The sequence below is a fragment of the Tenrec ecaudatus genome, unplaced genomic scaffold (genome assembly GCF_050624435.1).
Source record: "Tenrec ecaudatus isolate mTenEca1 unplaced genomic scaffold, mTenEca1.hap1 Scaffold_86, whole genome shotgun sequence".
Lineage (NCBI taxonomy): Eukaryota > Metazoa > Chordata > Mammalia > Afrosoricida > Tenrecidae > Tenrec > Tenrec ecaudatus.
The window spans coordinates 211,304-236,665 of record NW_027459695.1 but is presented as its reverse complement, the minus strand read 5'-3'; the positions used below and the strand labels follow the sequence as shown (position 1 = coordinate 236,665).

At 38.3% G+C, this 25,362-nt stretch overlaps 1 protein-coding gene across 5 annotated transcripts in view; it reads right to left on the bottom strand.

The window, feature by feature from the left end:
* Positions 1-25,362, bottom strand: part of LOC142436914 (thyrotropin-releasing hormone-degrading ectoenzyme-like) — a 337,115-nt gene that overhangs the window by 136,190 nt on the left and 175,563 nt on the right. For all 5 annotated transcript variants that reach the window (XM_075540257.1, XM_075540259.1, XM_075540255.1 and 2 more), the window contains one exon: positions 761-826. In XM_075540257.1, the coding sequence (XP_075396372.1) occupies positions 761-826 (66 nt within the window). The remainder of the gene's footprint in view (positions 1-760; positions 827-25,362) is intronic.

Genomic DNA, 25,362 nt, shown 5'->3' with positions numbered 1-25,362 from the left:
TTTACTTTAAAGGACACTTCTAAGTAGCAGAATGCATCATAAATAATTCATCAATCACAGCTGCTAGGAACATGATTTGCTCTAGCAGATTTCAATGGAGTAAAAGTTTTATTTTTCTGTATTTGTATTTACTTTAAAAGCCATTAAGAAGCCTCTTTTTCTAAGAAATTTACTCCTACTAAATCTCATACTTCCTACTGCAAATACATTTTGATAAAATTGTTTATTTTCCTTTAATTTGTACAGCACTGTATTTTCTAATTAAAAAGAAAAATTTAAATGATCATCAGATAAATAACAATCTCTATCTATATATATATATATATATATATATCAACAGCGGAGCAACAGAAACACAAAATACACGTAGCTGAAAATACTATTAAGATTTTTCTTCACAATATAATTTTCCTAAGGTTATTATCACTTCTTACCTTACATAAACTTATCAGTGGAGAAAAAAGAGAGAAGTAGGTATTCTAAATATTTTATATCAATTATTTGGGCTCTTACAATTTTAATTTAAAATGAAAATTAAACATATTCTCAATCACACAATACTTCAAGCTTATTCTGGTGCTATTGAGAACATGGTATTTATAAGTTTCATTTCTCATATTGAAAGATGATGCTAACCTTATACATCTTAAACTTTTCCATACCATTTAGTAATCTTATATCAGTAATTTCTTAAACTGTAAAACATCTGCATAGCATAAAATAAGAAAAATTTTAAGAGAAAACAAAGCAATTTACTTACTTGCAAACCCCTTTGAAACACTGAATGGCCCATAAAATTAGCCAGCATTCGAATTAAAGCAGCACCCTGTAGAAAACATATTTAAAAAATAAAAGAATTTGAACCTAGTGATATGATTCCAAAATTTTCTGACACCAATAAAACACAGTGTATTCTTGTAATTTATTTTAAAATATGCCTTAAACAAAAGCAAGAACACGTATACCACTTGGAAGAACTTTATTTGTTTTGTAGATCTGAAAGTTTTATGGATGCAATACTGATCGTTGCAGAATAGAAAATTCTTGGAAAGAATATCTCAGAACAATAATAAGCTATAATTTGGGTGAAATAAAAATCATACTGAGCCATCTACAAAGTAAATAAAAATTAGTTCCACTATAAGTTTATAAACTAATAAGGAAGATATGACATTAATAAGCATAATAAAGTATAAATGTAGAGTGACATAGCTACTGAATGCACCCCTGGCTCCATGCGGAATAGAATTGTTGTGGGACTGGAGACTTTGGAATACTGGCTAACAGTTCAAACTCTGCACCAGACTGCTGGCCTCAAACAGTGTGTCTGCCAATTACTGTCCAGGTATCCCTGGGACAACGATCTCAGTGCTCCTCTCATCTCACATTCCTTGTGTGCATATTTCATATGGCTGCTCCCAAGATTAAATTAATTAACAAATGCAAATTGTTTGAACAGAATCTTAAAAATACTAAGCACCATGTGTTAGGAACCCCGATAACTCCATGGTTAAGAGTTCAGCTAGTGATCAAAAGGTCAGTAGTTCAAACCTACTGGCTGCTCCATAGAGCACAGCCCTGCGCTCTGCTCACATCAGTATTGCCCATGGCTGTCAATTCAAACCAATTCAGAGCAACTCTGCAGGCTGGGGCAGAGCTGCCGCACAGGGTTTCCAATGTTAAGAATTTCACGGAAGTAGATTGATGCCTCTTTGCTGCATTAAGCAGCTGGTGAGTTCACACTGCTGATTTTTCAGTTAACATTCAAGCAGCCTAAGAAACCCAATGGGACAAGTCTGCGTTGTTCTCAGAGTCGCTATGAGTAAGAATCCACTGCATGACACGTATAAACAACGTATATGGGTGTTAGTTATTAATATTATATCACCTCACTACATAAGTTTTGTGCTAGATCTTTGAGAAGCAATGTTTACTCAAATACAGATAAAACAATGTAAGTATAACTAATGTGGTTAATATGAATACTTAGCAAGTCAGGGAAAATACTACGGGCGTCTGCCTACTCACATTAAGTATCGTTACTATAACAGAACAAAATCTGGACAAAAAGGTAGGCACGTAGTCAACGTGATGTTCCAAGTAATGATGGATGGCTAAAGCCAGATGAACAGAAACCAACAACAGAAACAAAAGTAGAAAGGGAAAATAGTAAATTAGCTACAGCATTCAAATTGCTTTGAGCTAACAATCTTTGTAAATCAAAGAAATACTTGTCCACCAATGTCCATTGCAGTGTTATCCACAATAACCAAAAGATAGAAACAAGGAAAACGGATATGTCCATCAACAGAGAAATAGACAAATACCATGTGATACAGACATTCATTGAGTTGTAACTCATAAAGAAAAAGTCCTGATGTGTGCTATGATATGTATGAAACATGAAAAGACTTGCTATATGGATTACATGAATAAAAAGAATATGTATAAACAAGTTATATAAAATATCAAGGAGATGGGTTAATTAGGGTGTGAGGTAGTATCGATGAAGAACACAGCTTTCCCCCAGATCCTGGATGCTTCCTCCCCCCAACTACCATGATCCGAATTCTACCTTGCAGGGCTGGATAGGGCAGAGGCTGTACACTGGTGCATATGAGGGTTGGAGGTACAGGGAATCCAGGGTGAATGATACCTTCAGGACCAAGGGTGTGAGGGGCGATGCTGGGAGAGTGGAGGGTGAGTGAGTTGGAAAGGGGGAACTGATTATAAGGATCCACATGTGACCTCTTCCTTGGGAGAGGGACAGCAGAGAAGGGGGGAAGGGAGACTCCGGATAGGGCAAGATATGACAAAATAACGATGTGTAAATTACCAAGGGCATATGAGGGAGGGGGGAATGGCGAGGGAGGGGGGGAAAAAAAAGAGGACCTGATGCAAGGGGCTTAAGTGGAGAGCAAATGGCTTGAGAATGATTGGGGCAGGGAATGTATGGATGTGCTTTATACAATTGATGTATGTATATGTATGGATTCTGGTAAGAGTTGTATGAGTCCCTAATAAAATTTAAAAGAAGAAAAGAGAAAAAATGATCAGGGCAAAGACTGTACAGATGTGCTTTATACAATTGACGTATGTATATGTATGAACTGTGAAAAGAATTATATGAGCCCCAATAAATTGTTAAAATTAAAAAAAAATAAAGAACAAGGTCATTTAAAAAAAAATATCAAGAATAAGCAAATGTTTGGAAACCAACTTTCATTGTGTTGAAGGGGAATGCAAATGGGTATTTCTTGAGGGATACAGAGATTTTGCTAAGGGGAATGAAAACAATTGGACATAGATAATGATCATTTTATATAATAATTAAATGTAATTAATGTCATTTGATAACACAGGGAAAATGAAATGTTTTATTATACATGTTATTGCATATATTTCATCAAAACAGAATTCTTTAAAATTAAAATATCCCAATTTTATTGTGTCACATATTTTATTGTTTATATTACCCATTTATTATTTTACGTATTTGTCTGTTTTCTGTTGTCTCGTCACAGAACATGTGCTCCACGGTAGCAGAAATGTATCTATCTTGTTGCTCGCACTATCCCTCGGGCATAGAAACTTGGCCAGCAAATTTTCAGTTAAGTATTTGTTTCATGAATGAGTTCATGTGAATAAGGACAACCTGTCATTTAAAATTATGATCTTGCTTCATTAAGGCTAGACAGGATTCATTATCTTCCCAACACTAGGCAGACTAGAAAGATGTTTGTGATGTGGTAATGATGAAGATAACTATGATGATAATGCTGACAGAACACATACAGTGTTAAATAGTTATCAAAAAGTTTTATACATTTTAATTTATAAGGACCCAATAAATAAGATATATATTTTCATTTTAATTTTATTGTATTGAGGGCTCATACAGCTCTTATCATAACCTATACAAATGTCCATTGTGTCAAACACATCTGTACATATCTTGTCATCATCTTTTTCAAAACATTTTCTTTCTACTTGAGCCTGTGGCATCAGTTCCTCATTTTTTTCCTCCTCCATCCCCCACTTTTGCTCCCCTATGCCCCTTTGATAGTTTGTAAATTATTGTCTCTCTTTTTTTCATGTCTAAATTTCTGCTGTCTCATTTCACCCACTTTTCTGCTATCCATCCCCCTGGGATTGGGGACCAGATGTCTGTCATTGTGATGGTATTTCCCTTACTCACCCCCCAACTTTACCCTCCTAGTATCGCTTTCACCCCTTATTGGTCCTGAGGGGGTTATCTGTTCTGGATTCAATGTGTATACTGTACCAGTATGCAAATTCTGGTCTACCCAGATTTTTAAGATAGAATTGGGTCATGATAGTGGGGGAGGAGGAAGAAGTAAAGAACCAGAGGAAGGTTGTGGGTTTAATCGGTGCTATATTGTACCCTGACTGGATCTTCTCTTCCTTGTGACCATTCTGACACGTGTTGTCCAATTTACTATTGAAGGATTTTGAGTCTCCACTCTGCCCTCCCCCTCATTCCCATTGATATGCTTTAATTTGTTTGTTTTATTTGAGGTCTTTGATGCCTGATACCTAATCCCATCAACACATCGCAATCACGCAGGCTGATGTGCTTCTTCCATGTGGGCTTTGTTGTTTCTCAGCCAGATGGCCACTTGTTTTTCTTCAAGCCTTTAAGACCCCTGACACTGTGGGGTCCTGGTTTACAACTGCCGGCACTAGCACCATGACAGGCCGTATAAAACCAAAGTCTGGGGCAGGCTTAAGCTCTAATTTCAGATTCCTGGACACTGAGGTAATTCTATCAGAGACGGCATCACCTGTCCCAGACGGACCAGTAGGGAGCAGCGACCACCACCCCCAATTGACCAGTCAAGAAAATACGTGCAGAACTACTCACCAACCACCACTGGACAACGCTGATGCCAGAAGTTTTCTCCAATAAGTTTAAAGAACAGCAACACTGGACTGCCCCCGGTCCCTAGCCCCATAAAAGCCCAGGGAACAAAGAACTCGGGGCTGATTCCCTTTTGGACGCTGGGTCCCGCTGCGCTGGGCAGTGTAGGGAAGAAAGCCCTAGCTCGAGCTAGAAAAATAAAACTCCGTTTGCCGCATTTGCATCTCAACTGGCTGTAATTCTTCCGTGCGCCCAAGGTGAGCTCGCGTTCCTTTCCCCAATCCAATAACATTATATCTGTTGATAGTCAAGCACCATCAGCTTTCTTCACCACATTTGCTTATGCACCCATTTTGTCTTCAGCAATCATGTCAGAGCAGGTGAACATCACAGAGTGCCGTGTTAGTAAAACATTGTTCTTGGGGTGAGGGAGTACTTGAGTGGAGGCCCAATGTTCATCTGCTACTGTAATACTTTATAAATAAATATACGTGTAGAGCTCTAGTACCCTGTCATTGCATATAAATGTAATTATATATATACATGCCTGTATAGCTATCCAAGTTTTCAAAGCTAGTAAGTGATAGAGCTAGGGACCCAGGAAGTCTGATCTAGTCTAAATATCTACATAGGAAAACACTAAAGACCCGGCTATTGACAGCTAACATTACCTATATGGAGTCATCTAGTAAATAGCAAAAAAATTATTCACCATAACTTTCACACAAAAAAGCAGAGACTAGATAAGTGGATATTAATTCATGCGTTACTTGTAAAGCTTTCTGCTATCAGAAAGCACAAGATCATTGTTTACAATAATTTCATAAAACAACAAATTATTTCAGTTATTTTGAAATGAAATATATATATATATATATATATATATATATATATAATGCTGCTCAGGTCACAGGTAATATATAAGAAAATTAGTTTACATATCTTTTATCCCCCCCTGGCCTTTCCTTCCCTCTGTTAAAGAGTCATTTCGTACTGAATAGGCCTTCGGCTCACACAGAGGTAACAAAGAATGTACAAATGGTTAACAGGGCTAGAATTGAAGACAACATTCTTACTGTAGATTTTGGAAACAGCAAATAAATTCATAGAAAACCTCCTAGTTTCCTCAAAATGTATCTTATACTGAACATTTTTCTACCCCAGCAACGAATGGTTACATTCAGCGATTTAACACACATCATTTGAGAAAGATTGTGAAGCAGGGAGGTACAGAGCCATGCGAGTCCTGATATTACGTTACTTTACCGTATGTTTTACACTTTGATAAGAAATGGGAGGCATATTATATTATTTTAGTAGATAAAATGATAAATTGATAAAATACATGAAAAGAACCACCCACATACAGGGCTTCAAATTAAGGTACACCTGCGATATCACTGTAGGCTTGTCTACCTCTTTTAGAGACCATTCATTCAAGCATTAGGTTTAAAATTAAGTAATCACTTTGTCAATACTGCTAGCTGTCAGTTTCTTGTACTGTGGTAGATTGCAGGTTGCTGTACTGCTAGAAGATGGGTCAAATACCAGTAGGATCACCTGAGGTGAGAAGTTTTCAACAGTTTCCAGACTAGGAATAGGCTATAAAGAAGAAATCAGCTCTCAACTTCTAAGGGATTCGCTGTGGAATACCTTATAAATAGTAGCAGAGCATTGTGAGATACACTGAAAACCTTATGATTAGTAGGGGGATATTCACAGATATAGCACAAGATGATGAGCCACTCAAGTTAGAAGTCACTCAAAATATGCCTTGAAGAGCTGCCTTCTCAAAAGTACAGCTGAGCATAATAATGGAGATGGAGTGCAGCCTGCAAGACTAGTAGCTGCTGAAGCGTGACTCACAATGAGGAGCAGAAGCTGCAAATATGTATTAATAACCCTAATATGAGATGTGTGATGTTGTTTGAATCTAGGAAAATTGTGAGTTCTCAGAAATCAAATGGAAAGCAAAAGGATGGATATCCTAGCCATTAGTCACCAGAAATGGTTTAGCATTGACCATTCTGAATCAGTCCTACAATTTACCACGTTAAGATGTCAAATTCAAAGGCAATGACATGTATATTGTAAAAAGAGGATTTTTACATCATGACCAAGTGGGATTCATACCAGGGATGGTGGGATGGTTCAATATTTGAAAAATAATGCATGTAAAGCACCATGTTAACAAGAAAAAGGATAAGAAGCATGTGATTAAATCAGCTGATTCAGAAAAAGCATTTGATAATATAATATCCAACACCCATTCCTAATAAAAACTTTCAAGAAGACAGAAGGGAAAAGTCTCAATATAGTAAAAGCCATATACAAAAATCCTATAGCCAATACTACACTCAATAGAGAAAAGCTGAAAATATTTCCTCTGAATATGGGAACCTGACAAGGATGTCCTTTATCGCCACTTTTATTCAACACTGTGCTAGACATCCTAGCCTATTAATACCCTAAGACAACAGCGAGAAATAAGGGAGTGCACGTGGCTAAATTAGAAGTGAAACTGTCGCTATTTATAGATAATGTGATTTTATATATTGAGAATCACAAGAGTCCACAATAGGATATTGAAAACAACAGAGCAGTTTAGTGGTATAGCAGGATACAAGATTAACAAGCAGAAATCAATGGGATTCCTATATTCCAGTGGGGGCAACACCAAGAAAGATTTCAGGGCAACAATATCATTCACAGTAGCCGCACAGAAGCTGGTTACCTAGCAATAAATCTAATAAAAAAAATAAAAGATCTGTATGAAGAAAACTACAGATTACTCCAAAGGACTAAAGGGGATCTACAAAAATGGAAGGATACCCATATTCATGGATTGGAAGACTCAATATTGTGAAAATATCAGTATTACCTAAAGCAATCTACAGATTCAGTGCAATCCCGATCCAAATCCCAGCATCATTCTTCAAAGAAATGGAAAAAATTATTACCAACTTCATTTGGAGAGGAAAACAGCCCAGGATAAGCTAAGAAGTCCAAAAAAAAAAAAAAAAGAAATTAGGTGGTCTTGAATTCCCTGACCTCAAAACCAGTACCAGCTGTCAAAGCAGTCTGGTACTGGTATAATGACAGAAACACCCACCAAAGATCAGGACAGAAAACACAGAAGTAAAAACATTTGCATACAGGCAACTGATTTTTGACAATGGTCCAAAAGGCTTTAATTGGGAAGCTGATACCCTCTTGAATAAACAGTGCTGAAACATTGGCTATGCACCTGCAGAGAATGAAACAAGGCCCATATCTCACCACATGCACAAGGATAAGCTCAAGGTTGATAAAAGACCTGAATGTAAATCCCAAAGCTATCAGGGTCATTCAGGAGACAATTGGGGGCAATTGTAAAGTGCCCTAGGGCAGGGAATATATGGGCTATCAGAGATAACAAACCAATCACAATCCATGGAAGACAAAATAGATGAGTGGGACCTATTAACAATTAAACACTTATGTACATCAAAAGACTTCCTTAAGAGAAGGGGGAAGGGAGACTCCAGATAGGGCAAGATATGACAAAATAACAATCTATAAATTATCAAGGGCTCATGAGGGAGGGGAGAGCGGGGAGGGAGGGGGAAAAAAAGAGGACCTGATGCAAAGGGCTTAAGTGGAGAGCAAATGCTTTGAGAATGATTGGGGCAGGGAATGTATGGATGTGCTTTATACAATTGATGTATGTATATGTATGGATTGTGATAAGAGTTCTATGAGCCCCTAATAAAATGTAAAAAAAAACTTCCTTAAAAGAGTAAAGAGAGAGCCCACATACTGGGAAAAGATATTTAGTAATGATGCAACAAACAAATGACTAATTACTAAAATCTACAGTATGTAAAAATCTACAACAATAAAAAAACAACAACTAATGATCCCCTGAGAAGGTGAGCAAGAACCAAGGATGACATTCAAAAGGCTAATAAACACCTGAGGAATGCTCTCGGGTCACTAGCCATCAGATCGCCCAATAAAGTAAGTAAAAACAAACAAACAAATAAAACAAAGCCAAAACAATCATAAGATACCACCTAACACCCAAAACTACTGACCAATTAAAAAAAAAAAGAACAAAAAGACTGAGAACAACAAATGCTGGAGAGGGTGTGGTGAGATTGGAACTCTGATCCACTGCTGGTGGGCTTGTAGATAAGTACAGCCACTGTCAAGGTGATATGATGACACCTAACACAGATGATTAACAGACAACACATAGCAATAGCAAATACATTCTAGTAATATGTCATTGTGGTAAGGTGTAGACAATGTAACTCATCATAAAAGTGTCTGAATTGTTTCTTTGAAGTAACTTACCATATTCATACCTGCTATTACTTCTGCATCATAATTATGTGATATGATAAACCATAATGAATAAAAACCAATTGTGAAAAAACCAAACAAGTGAAAAATGATATGATCCAGCAATACCATTACTGGGCATATACCCAACGCAAACAAGAAGCAGATTACAACAGACGTTTGGGCCCCCGTTTCCATGGCAGCATAGTTCACTATAGCAAGAATCTGGAAACAGCTAAATTCCTACCAGTAGATGATTGGATAAAGAAACACGGGTATATACAAACAATGGAACCATACACATCCCAAAAAACAGCTGTGAATCCATGACACACCTTCAGATGTGGAAGGAGCTGGAAGTCAGTCTGCTGAGTGAAATTAGTCTGCACGCATGGACGAGCCCTTTATGAGACCGCGGCTGGAGGAAAAAGCATCAAAGTTCACACTTGTGGGACTCTCATCTATTGGCTGAGGGCCATACAGTCTGGTAGAGAGGCTGACCGGTGCCAACGAACCGTACACCCTCTGTTCTAGATTTCCTAAGGTCACCAGGCTTGAGGGTGCCTCACCTCAGCTGGGATCAACGGGTCAAGAGGGTAGAGGTGTCTAATAAGAGGCTGACATGTTCATCTTTGATGAGGTCCCCCTCCCCCCCAGGGCCGGGTAGACAGCCCTATCAGAGAGAGCAGACATACACATGGGAAAACAACGTAAGGGAACAAACAACGCAAGGGAAAGGGAGCAAACATAACCCGGGAACACAAGCCATACCTGTCGGTAGGGAAAGCGAGAGGCCTGACTTCCCGGTGTGGGAAAGAATGAGTGGAAATGCTTTGGGGGACAGTCGGCAGGGTGGGGGGGGGAGGGGGGAAGTGCCTTTGCCAGTATGCACTGGATGGACCACATTGACCAGGGTTCTGAATGCATCTGGGGACCCTGGCCAAGGCCTGAGGTGCACGGGACACTGAATCCTGGATCTTTCAAGTAGATAAAACCATGATAAATGAAGAAAAGATGGAAGTGGTCAAGGATTTCATCTTCCTTAGATCAATGTTCATGGAACTGCTGTCAAGAAGTGAAGAGACATACTGCACAGGACAAACTTGCGGCAGAAACCTCTTCAAATGGGGATGAGTAAGAACATCACTTTGAAAATCAAGGGCACCTGACTCCAGTCCTGGTATTTCCAGTGGCCTCCCACTCCGTTAATTGTGGCTTAATTAACTTCTAGACCACATGTCTACATTGCGCACTTGGGCATTTTAACGTCTCCAGAGTAGCATGCACTCTTCTATATTTAATGTAACCTTTTCTTTCCAACGCAAAAATGTAAACATCCCTATTTCATAGAGTTTTATACCCCGATAGCTCGCCAACTGTCTCAGGAGGCCAGCACGTGATCAGCACCCGCTATGAGGAGCTACTGGGAGCATTTATTAACCACCACAGTCTTTGTCACGATTCCATAAAGCGTGTGTTCACCAAGGAAGTAGTGTTTACACACTGTACTTTATATTCAGAAGCCAAGTTCCTGCCCCAACATTAGAAAGTGAACCTTTAGGAAGCCTAAGAAGCTCAGGGGGATAATGTACTTGTTTCTGTAAGATTCTTGAAAGCTTCCAATTAATTCGTGCACATTCACCACTGTGTTAGCTAAACACAGGTTCAGGGAAATAGTGGGGGGCGGGAAATGACTTTTATGGGTTCTTTTTTTTCCAGGTTTCAAAAAGAATAATATACAACACTTTGCTTATGAAATATTGATCATGTAGTAATTTTTATACCTTGAGTATTCCTTTTCAGATGTCTTCATAAAATTAATTTTATTCCACATTATACAAAATTGCATGCATGTCAGTCTTGCAGGCATTCAATAATTCCAGGGAAGGCGCTGTGTCCTCGTGCCCCCATTGCCCCCATCCCCAGCGCCTACTCAGTAAGGCTGCGCTCCCTTAGGGTATTAATTAGGGGAGAGAGAAAGAACCAGTACCTATGGACATCGCCACTACTCTGAGCTCTTGCAAACTGGATACTCAGCTGGGCTACAGAGTTTATTTCTTCACTGGTATACTTCGGTGTTAAGAGAGAGCTTCTCATTTATTCTTTTAGTGATGCTTATTAAGCAAGGTAGTATGCCTATTATCCTGTAGAATATAAATGAAGATGTCACAAGTCTCTGTCCTCATGGTTCTCAGGAGCCTATGTCAAAAAAAGAGAAGCTGCAAAACAGTATGAGATAATGAGATGCAGTCAGTTAAGACAGCCCTACTAGCCACAATTTCTTATGTGGTGTATTAGAATTCTAGACTCTATTCCTGTGACTGTAACCCTACTTTAGAAGGACTTCTATGCTAATCTAATGGACAGGATTGAGCTAGAGTTAAGTCCGAAATTTAGTAGAGGGTATGAACCAAATCAAGCCCTTCGTTTCCTGGGGTTACACTCTGCTAAAAGACACAAAAACAAAAGCCCACCCTATCCATCACGGCTGTTCCTCTGGACATAAGAGCCATCTCTGTACAGAGAGAATCCCAGGACCAATGGATGAGAGCATCATAGATCTCAGCCTGAGCAGGTGGGGCCTGAACCAGAGGCACCGGAGGGCATGGCATGGAAATATGGACTAGACAGAAAGACCCAGTCCATGATCTGAGGCCAAGGCAAGGGATCACGAGTCTGAACAGAGGAGCGGCATCAGGACTATGAAGCTGTGAGGCAGAGCTGTGCTTCTGGGCCATGGAAGCAGAAGCCAAAGACCAGGGAGAGACTTGGTTGTTTGTTGAGAGCTGTTGCTCTGGATGATGACTGTATCCTTACAGATATCCTGATTTGTGCTAACCTATTAACTTCCCATTAGCCTATTGACACCATGGATACAATGGGCTAAAGCATAGGAGAGCTCAGGGTGGGCAGTGTTTGGCTCTGTTCTATACAGGAGTGCTATGGGTCAGAACTGACTCAACAGCCCCTGACAACAAAAACTACCCTAATCCCAACCAACAACAACAACACACCTCATTGCCATCCAGTCAATTCTGACTCATAGTGTGATCTTCTGGACAAGGCAGAACTTCTGAAACTCTAATGCTTTAAAGGAGGACAAAGCCTTATCTTACTCCCAAGGAGTGGCTGGTGATTCCAAACTTCTGACCCAGAAGTGAGTAGCCCAGTGCAAAAACACAATTCTAGTAATCTAGGATGGCTCCTGGGACTTCCCTAATGAATTCCCATAGTTCTGTCTGGAGTTCTGTGTAATCATTTCAATAAATCCTCACACCTCGCCTAGAAGTGGAGTACCCTGAGAGGTACAGTAGTGTCAGAATAAGGTAAAGGATGGGGAGGGAAGGAGGTAGTAGCATGTCTGAACCAGGCCTCATGGCAAAGGGAAGCCAGGGAGGCCAGACACAGTAACCTCCCCACCGTTTTACATAGAGGAATGAAAAAATAAAATATTCACAATGGGGAAAGATTGTTATTTCTGGTTAATGAAGGATTAAAAGGTTTTAAGTAGTAGTAATTGTATTGGACGTTTCAGGATGGGGGGAATTCTATGAACACAAATAAAGTATAAATAAACACACAATGGCATGAAGATGGCAGAAGTGGCCTTTGTAGTATCATACATATGTGGAAGAATAAAGCACACGCACTCAGCATGATTAGTGTGATGAGGCTACTCCAGAAAGTAAACTAACCCAAGCAAAATGGCTTCAATGAAAATAAAAAGAAGAGGTACGTTTAAGGGGAAAAAAAACCAAGATATTTTTGAATTTTAAAATCTGAGTGATTGGAAGGTGACATTAGGAAATATAAAGAATGGAAAAAGCAGTGCTATTCAGGTGCCTACAGCGCAGTTTGAAACACATGCGGCTTGAAGAACGGGTAAGGAACTTTCGAAACAGAAGAAAATGTGAACATGAGAATGAGATTGACTGAAGATACAAATTGGGTTTTGAAGTGGCTAAGACTAGCAACAAAAAAAGTGCTGGAGTCCAAATACAGACAAAGAAACGAGAGTCTTATAGCCAATCCACAGCTTCTGTATTACTAGCACTTGAGGACCAATGATAGCCTCTCAAGAGATGAATGAACTATACTCATGACTCAAGGGAATCAATAAAGAAATGGAATGAAGTGCAAAGAATGGCATATTGTGTTAAAACAGAAGTGGCATCATAAAAGATATCATATAAGAATAAATATTTGGAATTTCAATGATCACAGCGGATCACTTTTGTGAGAGATCCTTGTATAAGCTCATGAATATGAAAAACAAATTGAAACTAAAATGAGAAAAGAGAAGGAAGGAAAAAGAGCCAGAAATACATTCAAGTAAATTATATTTCTTTCTTTTAAAATTATGGGAGAAAATCTTGTGAAAAGAACTGATTGTGATAAAGACTGAAAATGCGGCATGGCAAAAGCCAAGTGTTGGAACCAGTCTCCAGAAAAGCCAAGTAAGAACAAGATCAAGGTTAGTCTTAGAAAAGATAGCACAAAGGCATAATAAAAAGGAAGTAAAATATATGGGGGACTTTGATATGTAAATTCATAACTTATGATAATATACTACACAGGCTAAACTGTTTGCTCAATCAAGATAGACTCTTCATTTGCCCAGGTCACCACCATGGAATCACTGTCATAAACAGTCCCAGATGCAAAAGATTCGCAATAAATTACCAGTTGGCTAACTGATTGAAAGTCTCTCACTTCTTAACAATGTAGACTATGTGGACACAGGTTTAAGAAAATTAAAGAGTAACAATAGGTTTGAACTAACTCCAGTGAGAAGTTAATAGAGATTCAAAAGAAGTACAAAAGTCATATAAGTTAAAAAGTCATAAATCCTAGTTGACATTATTAATAATATATTCAGTATTTATTAAGCACTTATTATATCACCAGTGCGATATTATGATATAATATTATAAGTACTATAAACTTTATTTTCTGGATCAGAACATTAAAGTTTAGAAAGTTGTATTACTTACCCAAATTGATGCACAGTAAGTAATGGAGCTAGGATTAGAAGGCCTCAGTTATATGCATCTCCAAAATTGGTAATCTTGAGCACTTCAGAGCAATTTATCCTCACAAATCAAAATAGCTACAGGATTCTCTCCAGAAACACTGTTTGGAATCAGTAAGGTTTTGATAGAGGATTGTGAAGGGGAATCTAATTCAATGGGATCAGAATTGATGTAATTGAACAAGATGCCTAAGATCTGTAATGGAAGGGAATCTATTAATAAAATAGATGAAAAAATAAAATAGATGAAAAGAAAAGTATTGGGCTAACAAAAGTGAAAATTTTGACTGATCAGATGCTATATGTGCATGTAGAGCTGATGAAATCATTCCTCTTTGACGTCCCACTGCCATCCCTATCATATTTAAGCCAGCTAAACTTTCCACTAGGTCCCACCAGTCAATGGCTGAGCACAATCGGGGAACTAAACACATTTCTAACTCACTGCCATTGAGTCAATTCTGACTCATCGAACAGTAGCCCTGTAGGACAGAGGAGAACTGCTCGTCTTTCTCCCTAGAGCAGCTGGTGGTTTCAAACTACTGACTTGGCAACGATCAGCCCCACATGCAACCACTGTACAACCAGGGCTCGATAATGCAACTAACGCAAGTTAATTCCAGGGGTTCGTTCGAGTGACTCGTCCAACCCTCGCTTAAGGACTCCTCAGTGGCTTCTTCGAATGTGTTTGCAATTGGAGCACAATCTGAAAGCCTTATGAACTGATACTCCTTCCAACCATCTCCTTGCCCAGGCGACCAACCTACCATATAATGTGAACACAAAGTTCTCCCTGCCTTTCCCTGCTTCTTTACAATCATAGATCTACTTCTTGGTAGATCTGAAGTAACCTAGAAAAGCAATTTTAAATGCTGAGTTTAAGCAAGTGTAGACTGTTGGATGGCAGGTAACTGTAGTAAGTTAGTAATGAATATGTTCTAGAACAGGGAAACCACATGCAAAGCCCAGCTTTATTCTTCTACTCTTCTCAGCCAGTCTGTTAATGGGTAAACATTGCATCCTACAAAGGTGTTTGCCTATGGCCTGAACCTCCTTTTAATGAGGTTGGGGAAAACATGAATCATTAGTTCAGTTAGCCTGTGGGACAGACTGAGGCAAAGGTGTCAGGTAATTTCTTCACATTTTCAGAAGTATAGTCTAATAAACACAGTACTTCCTTAAACGCTCCTCCAGACCAGCTTTCTTCCACTTGGGTGAGTCCTTCAATTAGACACAGAGACTTATGAGTTGAGATTTCTTATCATTTAAGTTGCTGAACAATCAGGCTATTGACTCTAAAAGCAAAGTAGATTTTAAAATGCAAATTTCTGAAAGATGTCATGGCACTAAACCTAGATACGTGTGAAGATAAGTTGAAGTTCAAGTGTAGTTTTTCTATTTAAGAATGACTTTTGTTCTGGAATAAAGCATATCTTAAATAATTCTCCCTTTTAGACATGTTTTCTTTTTAAAGAATAGAATAGATTTATTTGGTTTTATATTTCTCTAAGGTTAAAAAAAGGAATAATAGAAAGAAATACCTAATCCTGAATATATCCCACTCACAAATTTGTTACCATAAAGGAAGGATGAGAGACAAAGTAGATGAAGAAGAAAAAATGGAAAGGAATTAATTTGGCATAAGAAAACAGAATGCATGCCCCAGGGTCCCAGTCTTTAGCCTTGGGGTGATCTCTGGATTATAAATTCCAGAAGTCATGCCTCGATCTCCACACAGCTTTTATTCCAAGTGTCTCAGTGAAAATCCCACAAGAAGCTCTCCTCCTTCATGGATCTATCTTAACATCATTATGTGAAGTTTCATACTACAGTCACCTTTATAAATATATAGAAAATGTATATAATGTATTTTGTCATTGATAGATACCATTTAGTTGACCCCTGGCTCATAGAAATTTCACGTTTAGGTTTTTTTTTTCCCCTGTTAATCTTTACAATGCTGTATTGCCAGATCTTTCTTCCTGTGTTCATTGAGTGGGATCAAAGCCCCAACCTTTAAGTTAGCAGCTGATTACAAATGGTTTGTACCAGTCTCACTCACTGATTCTTAATGGCTCTCCAGGACAGAGGAGAACTGCTTCTGTGGGGTTCAATACTGTAACTGTTTATGGGATAAGAGGCCTCATCTTTCCCCCGTGCAGCAGCTGGGAGTTTCAAGCTGCTGACCTTGTGGTATGCACTTCAACATGTAACTACTATGTCAGCAGAGCTCTTTTATCATGTATATTCATTCACTCACTGCCATTGAGTTGATTCCCACTCAGCGACCCTATAGGACAGGTTAGAAATGCCTGTGAGCTTCTGAGACCTTAAATCTTTCTAAGATTAGAGAAGCTGGTGGTTTTGAACTGCTGACCTTTTAGATCACAGCCCAACTCATAACCACTATTCCCACAGGGTTACTGATAATTTACATTATAAAATTTTAATATAAACATCTGGGATATTGCCCTCTTATCCAAGAGAGCATCAGAAATTCATGGTAAAATAGAATTAAAAGCTATAGTTGCCCATGGAATTGTTGAATCTTCCTTATATATAAATATAAACTCTCTCTATATATATATATATATACATACATACATATTCCTCCATGTATCTTCTAACTCATCAATGTAAACAATATGTAAACAATATGCAATACAATATAATCTCCGCATTATGTATTTAAAAGTAATCCAAGTATAAGGAAGATAAAAGAAGAATTGATACACCATATAATTAGGTAAAATCAGGTGCCATGGCTATTATTTGGGTTGGCTTATACTTGAGTAAATACAGTATTTGAATTACAGTGCTGGTGAACAGTACTGAAAATACCACTTATTGCCAAAAGAATAGAAAACTCTGTCTTGGACAAAGTGTGGTCAGAATGCTACTTAGAAGCGATGATGGAAAGACTGGCTCATATACTTTAGGTGTGTTATCAGGAGATGTGAGTCCCTGGAAATGAACATCAGGATTGGTAAAGCAGAAGGTCAGTGTACAAGAGGGGGACCTGCAACCAGCTTGATTGATACAGTGGCTATAACAATGGGCTCGACACAGTAACAATTGTGAAGATGGTGCAGAAATGGATAGTGTTTTGTTCTGTTGTACTTAGGGAAAGAGCATTCCAGACAAATAGTAGAATATCGATGCATTTGGAAAGTTAGAATTTAGAAGAGAGATAGGAGCTAACAGCCAGAAGGAGCAAGTATAAATGGAAAAGATTCACACAAACACACAAAGTAGGAAGAGCAAGTCTGGGACATTTCAAGATTTACTGAGTAAAGTCAGGGAATTAAAACACAAACACTTGTTATCAAGTCGATTTTTACTCAGAGTGACCCTGTAGGATGGAGCATAACTGCCCCGTGGTTTTCTATCTCTAAATGTATGTGAGAGTAGAAACTGCAGCTTTCTCAAAGGAAGTAGCTGCTGGTCTCCAATGGCTGTCCTTGTGGTTTGTGGACTAGTGTGTAGCCCACTGCACCACCAGGGCTCCCTGGGAGAAGCCACCAAAAGAAATGAAGGAGAAATGGACAGTGAAATTGTTAACAACAACAGTTGAAATCAAGTTTGTTTCAAGAGGAGATGGATCCTGACTCTAGAATGTACTGGGAAAGAAAGTCAACCAAGGTGAACTGAAGCTATATTTTGATATAACAAGAGCGATATGACAAAACAGTAAGACTGAAGACAGAACCAGAGTATTGATTTTTGTCATAAAACTTCTAAATTTTTTATTAGGATTATATTAGCTCCATAGATAGATTTTTGGGGAAAATTGACATCTATATACATTAAAAAATAATTTTCAAGTAAAAAATGTTTTTGGCTTCCCTTACAAATTTTTTCTTTTAAAAATTTTTTATCTAGCTATAATTAACACACTTTATATTTCAATAGTTCGATCATATTAGTAAAGCCTTAATATTAAGAAGTCTTAAAGGGATGGGCTTTCAGACATACAGAGGTTTCCCTCGTTAACCTATTTGGCTGCTAACTTCAAGGTCACAAGTTCAAATCTACCATATGCTTTGCAGAATAAAGATGAGGCTGTAACCTCCAGGAAAGATTTACAGTCTCAGAAATCCTAGGGAGGAAATTTACTTTGTACTATACAGTTGCTGGTCTGAAGCAACTCAATGGCAGTTGATTTAGTATTTTGGTTAAGAGAATGGTAAAAGAATTGGAATTTTTAATAATGATGCAAAGATATAAAAGAGTTGAGATTAAAGGAGTCAAGGGAATATTAATATTTAAATATTAATGCATGTTTGTAAGACTTAATGTGTCAAGCAGGAAATCTGATGATTTAATAGAGTATGGCTTTGCATGAGAAATATCCTTGAATGTACAAGAAAGAAAGTTACAGCATCCACTGGAGTGTTTGGCCTAGATAGAAGAAGATATTCTTCATTTTCATAAAAAAAGAAAAGAAAGCAGAGTTTATGGAATGTGCAGGTGGAATTATAGGTTTGATATGAAAGAATTTCGACATATTTGTTGTTTATATAATTTAGTGAAATAAGAAGAATATCAATAATTCAGAGAGACTTGTAAGATGCGATACTTTAAAGAACAGAAAAAATAGGTCTTGAGAAAATGTAAATTGACTTGGAATATGTGTATATATACCTTATAATCCAGCAATTCCATCATGAGAAAAATGCAAGTAAAAGGACACATATAAAAAGATATAATTGCAATACTGTTTCTAATTTCCAGTTTCTAATTTCAGTACCTCATAAAAGATGAAAGTTTCAAACAAATTTAGACCAATATTATAAACTAGTAAACATGAATGACAGAAAATATGGATGAGATAAATTTGCAGTCTCCTCACTGGTTAAGGAAGGAGCTCTGGGGGAGCATTGGGTAAGCATTGAGATGCTAACTAAAAGGTGGTGATTCAAATCCACCAGTCACTATACTCAACAAAGATGAGGCTATCCTCTCTCATAAAGATTTATAGCCCTTGGTACAGATAAGACTGGAAGCACAGGGAATCCAGGACAGTAAAACCCCCCAGGACAGATGATGAGAGTAGCCATACCAGTGGGGTAAGAGGGAAGGTCGGGGAGAAAGGGGGAACCGTTCACACGATCTAAATAAAACCCCTCCCTGGGGGACGGAAAACAGAAAAGTGGGTGAAGGAAGACATCAGACAGTGTAAGACATGAAAAAAATTTATAAATTAGCAAAGGTTCTTGAGGGAGGGAAGGCGGGAGAGGAAGAGAAAAAAAAAATAAGGACAAAGGTTCAAGTAGAAAGCACATGTTTAGAGGAGGATGATGATAACAAATGTACAAATGTGCTTGACACATGGATGGATAGGTCGATGGATTGTGATGAGTTGTCCAAGACCCCAATAAAATGATATTTTAAAAAAATTATAGCCTTCAAAACCATCCATAGGATCACTATGCATTGGAATCTCTTAGATGACAGTAGGCTTAATGTTTAAGAAGCCCTAGTATTGCGATGTTTAAGCATTTGGCTGCTATACCAAAGGTCGTAAATTCAAACTCACACAGTCTCTTGGGTGAAAGATCTAGCAATCAGCTTTGTTAAGATCACAGCCAAGAAAACCCAATTGGGTGAGTGTAGGGTCCTGCAGGGTCGCTATGGGAGGGGTTCTACTCTAGAGCACAAAACAACCACATTAGAAGGGTTATCTCAGGGATGGGGGTGGGATCAGGGAGAGGATTAGGTGCTTCAATTGTTTTATTTACTCAGTTCTACATTTCTTCAATTCTGTTTCATTTACTCAGTTCTATATATATTCGTTTCTGTTTTATTTCTTTCAATAAAAGTCTAAGAAGCTATAGTGGAATCTTTAAAAGCTGGAACTCAACAGACCTGCTTTGTGTTTTACAACCCAGCATGTTTTCCACTTTTGACAGAGAGCAGTCTTCCTACGACCCGATTGCTCTGTTCGTGGGAACAGTACAGGTTTCCTTCTCTCACAGACTTCTTTTATGCACAAGTTCCAGTGTTTGCATGTTTTACTATATTTTTAACAAAAGGCTGATATTTTTTTGAGTCTAGAGCTTGAGATTATGCCTGATATTCCCTTTAGGATTAAAATATTTATTAATTAATGCTTTATTTTAAAAGTAATATGTGTCCTGCTAAACTAGAACATCTGAGATTAATTTCAGTTTAGTCTTCTATGTTTTATCTCAATTTTTTCCGGTGGAATATCCCTGTTTCATAACATACATGGAGAGCTTTCTGAGTTTTTATTTTTGTTATGGGATTTTTCTGAGTTTTTTTATTCTTTAAAATAAATGGATTTAGTAGATATAGTAGAGAATCAATAGAAAGATGGGTTAAATTGCATTTGCATTAATGCAGTAATCCTTTAAAATTTTTGCAGTAATATTTGCAGTAATCCTTTAAAACATTATTTGCAGTAATCCTTTAAAACATTAAAATCTTACAATTAAAATCTTACAATTAAAAATTTTATTTTAAAATTAATAAATGTTGTTAGTTGGCACTGAGTTGACTCTGACTCGTAACAACCTACAGAAAACAAAGTGAAACACTCCCGGGCCTGTAGTGCCCTCACAGTTCCCAGGCAGGCTCCACTGGGCCCGCCACCGTGTCCGCAAGATCCTTGAGGATCTTCCTCTCCCGCTAACCTCCCACTTTGCCAAACGTGATGTCCTTTCATAGGGCCTGGTTCCTCCTGACCACATATCTGAAGCCTGTGGACATACTTTTCCTGCCTTTGCGTCTAATGAGCATCCGGGACATATTCCCCAAGGTATAAAGGATATTAGCAAAGCATTAATTCACAAAAAAGTATTATATATGTTTATGAAAATGAATACTATATATACATATATCTAAATTTCTAAACCAAATGGAGAAATCTCAATTACAATTTTAAATAAGTGAAACTACTTTGTCTTAAAGATTCAATACACAAGTTTTCTTAAAAAGTATATATTATTTCATCCTAAATTCGTTTTATATTTCAAGTCAGACAGGATATAAAATAACCGCATAAAGATGCCGGCACCAGTTGTGTTTTGGAAGATCAGCCCACCATCGGCATCCTGGTCACTCACTGTTGGACGATTGCTCCTTGTCAGCACTAGGACTAGATGTTCACAGCTGGAATTCCATACGAAATTTAGCGTATTAAGAAAAAGCGCGGCATGAATTAATGCTAGTGAACAAGGCCTGTCGAACATGCTATATAAACAAGGCTTTTAAATGACACTTGCACAATATTGTGCTAGCAAATGTCACAAATTAACAGGATCGTTACAAATTATACACATTTGTAATGAACAGAATCATTACAAATTAGATTTTAAGTACATTTTGAATGTAAAACAATTCCCTAATTTCTCCCTTATCTCAAAGCTGGCGCAAGGTTTGTGTTTTTTTAAGATTCATTACTGGATTTAGTTGAAAAGTAATAACTTATATGGTTTATTTTTCAAAAAACAGAATATTGTGAATATCATGCAATTTTAGTGTCAGATGGATATTTTTCCTAAAATATAGAGTACAGAACTAATCCTAAATAAAGTACCAATTTTATTGAGTTGCAATTTCTTTTGATAATTGAAATAGTTACCTTTTCACCTAGCTATCAAAATCCAAATTAACCAAATATCTGTACAATTATTTATAAACTAGTTTAAAATTCAAGATTTAGTTACACGGTTAAACTCATGCTGCCATGGTTCCTTTATAGTCATTTGTTTTCTTTTAAAATACAACTTGTATTTTATTTTACCATGTATATCAAGATGTATATAAATGACATCTGTAACACATTAGTTCCTTCTTTGGTTAAATTTGACTTATTGAAAGAAGAAAGATGATGGCTCTTTGACATGAAAAAGAATGATTGCATCTGCTTCTTCTCTGAGATTCCATTCTCATTATTTTCTGAGAGCATCTAAGAGAGCCATCCCCAGCCTGCTGATAGGTCCTTCTTCCTCTGAAAGCTCTTCCGGAAACAGATTCTACATCTTCCCTTATCTTTATCGCGAGACAACTTCTCCGTGCCTGAAATTGTCCAATTTCCACACATCAAAGTGTTAACGTTATAGGGGAAGACACTTGTATAACATTTCTAAGAAATCTTTCCTGAGTTAAGTCCAAATTAAATTATTCTCTCCTTTCTCCAATAGCACTTGTTTTAAAATGTGGTTCAGTAAATAGCACAGTCTGTCTAATTTTAAGAATTTATAAAGAACCATATCGGGTGCCCTACTAGAATATGAATCAGGTTCTGAAAACCCAGCATTTCTCTATCATGGTTGTTGTTGTTGTTAGGTGCCTATGAGTCAGTTCCAACCCACAGCGACCTTACGCACAAAGGAAACACTCCCCAGGCCTGTGTCACCGTCACAATGATCATGTTGAGCCCAGTGCTGCGACCCCTGTCAAGCCATCTCACTTAGGCCCTTCCACTCTTTTTGCTGACCCTCTAACTTACCAAGTGAGATGTCCTTTATTAGGGATTGTCCTCCTGATAATAGTCAAAAATAGATGAGACAGCATTTTGTCACCCTAACTTCTTCTACCCAGTAAGCCGGCTGGACTTCTCCCAGAACTTTCTGTGTGTTCTTTGGGCCCTCACGCAAGGTCCTTCAGACACTCTCTCCACCCCTTAATCCACATGCAGCAATTACACCGTCATCTTTCTCATTCGTGCTCCAATTTTCATACGCATGTGGGGCAACTGAACATGTCCTGTCTTGAGTCAGACGCCTCCTAATCCTCATGATGACAATTTTTGCTCTTTAACAATATGAAAAGCTTTCACGCACCCGATTTGCCCGGAAAAATATGTTGCTTACTTTCTTGACTGCCGCTTCTTAGGACTGCTGCTTTTGGACCCAAGTTGAAAATAAAAATCCTTGTAAGCTGAAATAAAAATGAAAAAACCCTAACCAGTGGCTGTTGAGTCAATTCTGACTGTGGCAACCCACACGTGCAGAACGGAACTGCTCCAGGGGGTTAAGGTTCTGGGCTTCTGAAAGGAAAACACCAGGGCAGCAGGGTAGATGGGGTAAGGTTTACCAATGACTTTCTCTCCGGACAACGCCGATGCCCTTGAGGAAGGAACAAGTATGCTGTCTATGACGAAATAAATACTCGGCGCAGCTCCCTGACCGTTCGCCATCCGTGTAGTGTTCTGTTTTCTGACACCTTCTCCCAAGAAGCATCTGTGATCACTGCATGTTCTCATGGATCCTCTGTAAATAGCACTCGTTGGACAACCCAAGGATTCTAGGTAGCTGCCACCATCTTCGGAGCTGACATCACCGCCCTGAACTTACCTTGCCTGAAAGACCTCTTGCAGAGACATTATTTTATTGAATCTTGTTCTCGGAAATGTATTCATAAATCCAAGTGTGATGGGCAGGGATTATGTGAACCTTCCCAGTTGTGATGCCTTTTCTTTCATTTGGGGGCAGGTTTAATGGTAACAACAAACAACAACAACCGGGCTATTTTTCTTTGTGAATCTCTCTCTCTCTCTCTCTCTCTTTCTCTCTCTCTCTCTCTCTCCTCTTTTCATTTCTGAGATACAGAATTCGTGACTGAAAAATTCTCACTTACTCACAACAATTTAAAAATGTCATCTCACTACTTTCTGTCCTCAGTGGTTTCAAGGTCACTTGTATGTAAAGTGTCACTTCTTCGTTACTGCTCTCAGTGTTACCTCATTTTTCTTTAAACTGTATCAATCAATGTATCTCAGAGTGGAGCCTTATGTATTTATCTTTCTTGAAGTTCCTTGAACTCCTTATAGGGGAAAAGCATGTCTTTATTGATTTTGGAATAGTTCTTTCATTAAATTTTTCCAAATAATCTTTCTCCTTCTCTCTGTTTTCTCCTAAGCTTTCCCAATATGCATATACCGCTATGCTTGATGATTTGCGATATGTCTTTTAGGTTCATTCATTTTATATCATCATTTTTTCCCTGCTCTTCAGAATAGATATTTCAAATGGACTGATCTTTAAGCTGGTGGGTTTTCCCCATTTGCCTGCTTAAATTTGCTATTAAAATCCTCTTGTGAATTTTTCATTTCTGTTATGCTTTGCTGCTCCAAAATTTGTTTTGGTCCTATTTATAGTTTCTTTTAATTGAATTTTTATTTATTTGTTAACACACCAAACTAATGGTTCCATTTGCTCATGTGGTCCTTTAGCTTTTGATTTATAACAGTGAATTAAAGTCTTTGGTAATTCTAATGTATAAGCTCCTTAGGAACAAATACTATTAATTTATTCTGTGTATGACTACCACAAAAGAAGTCCTGGTGACGTAATGAGTTACAGTGGCACTGGGCTGCTCACCTCAGGTCAGCAGTCTGAAACTACCAGCCATTTCACACGATGAGGTTTTCTCCTCTATAAAAACGTATAGCCTCCAGTCTGGGGTCTTAAAGGCTTGAAGGTGAACAAGCGGCCATCTAGCTCAGAAGCAAATAAGCCCACATGGAAGAAGCACACCGGCAAGTGCGATCATGAGGTGCCAAAGGGACCAGGTATAAGGCATCATGCAAAAACAAAAAAAAAAAGATATAAGTGTGTGTGTGTATGTATGTGTATATGTATATATGTATATATATATATCATATTAAATGAAGGGGGAAGTTCAGAGTGGAGACCCAAGGCCCAAGTGTCGACCAATGGAGATCCCCTCATAGAGGGGTTTAGGAGAGGAGATGGGTTAATTAGGGTGTGAGGTAGTATCGATGAAGAACACAGCTTTCCCCCAGATCCTGGATGCTTCCTTCCCCCAACTACCATGATCCGAATTCTACCTTGCAGGGCTGGATAGGACAGAGGCTGTACACTGGTGCATATGAGGGTTGGAGGTACAGGGAATCCAGGGTGGATGATACCTTCAGGACCAAGGGTGTGAGGGACGATGCTGGGAGAGTGGAGGGTGAGTGCGTTGGAAAGGGGGAACTGATTACAAGGATCCACATGTGACCTCTTCCCTGGGAGAGGGACAGCAGAGAAGGGGGGAAGGGAGACTCCGGATAGGGCAAGATATGACAAAATAACGATGTATAAATTACCAAGGGCATATGAGGGAGGGGGGACTGGGGAGGGAGGGGGAA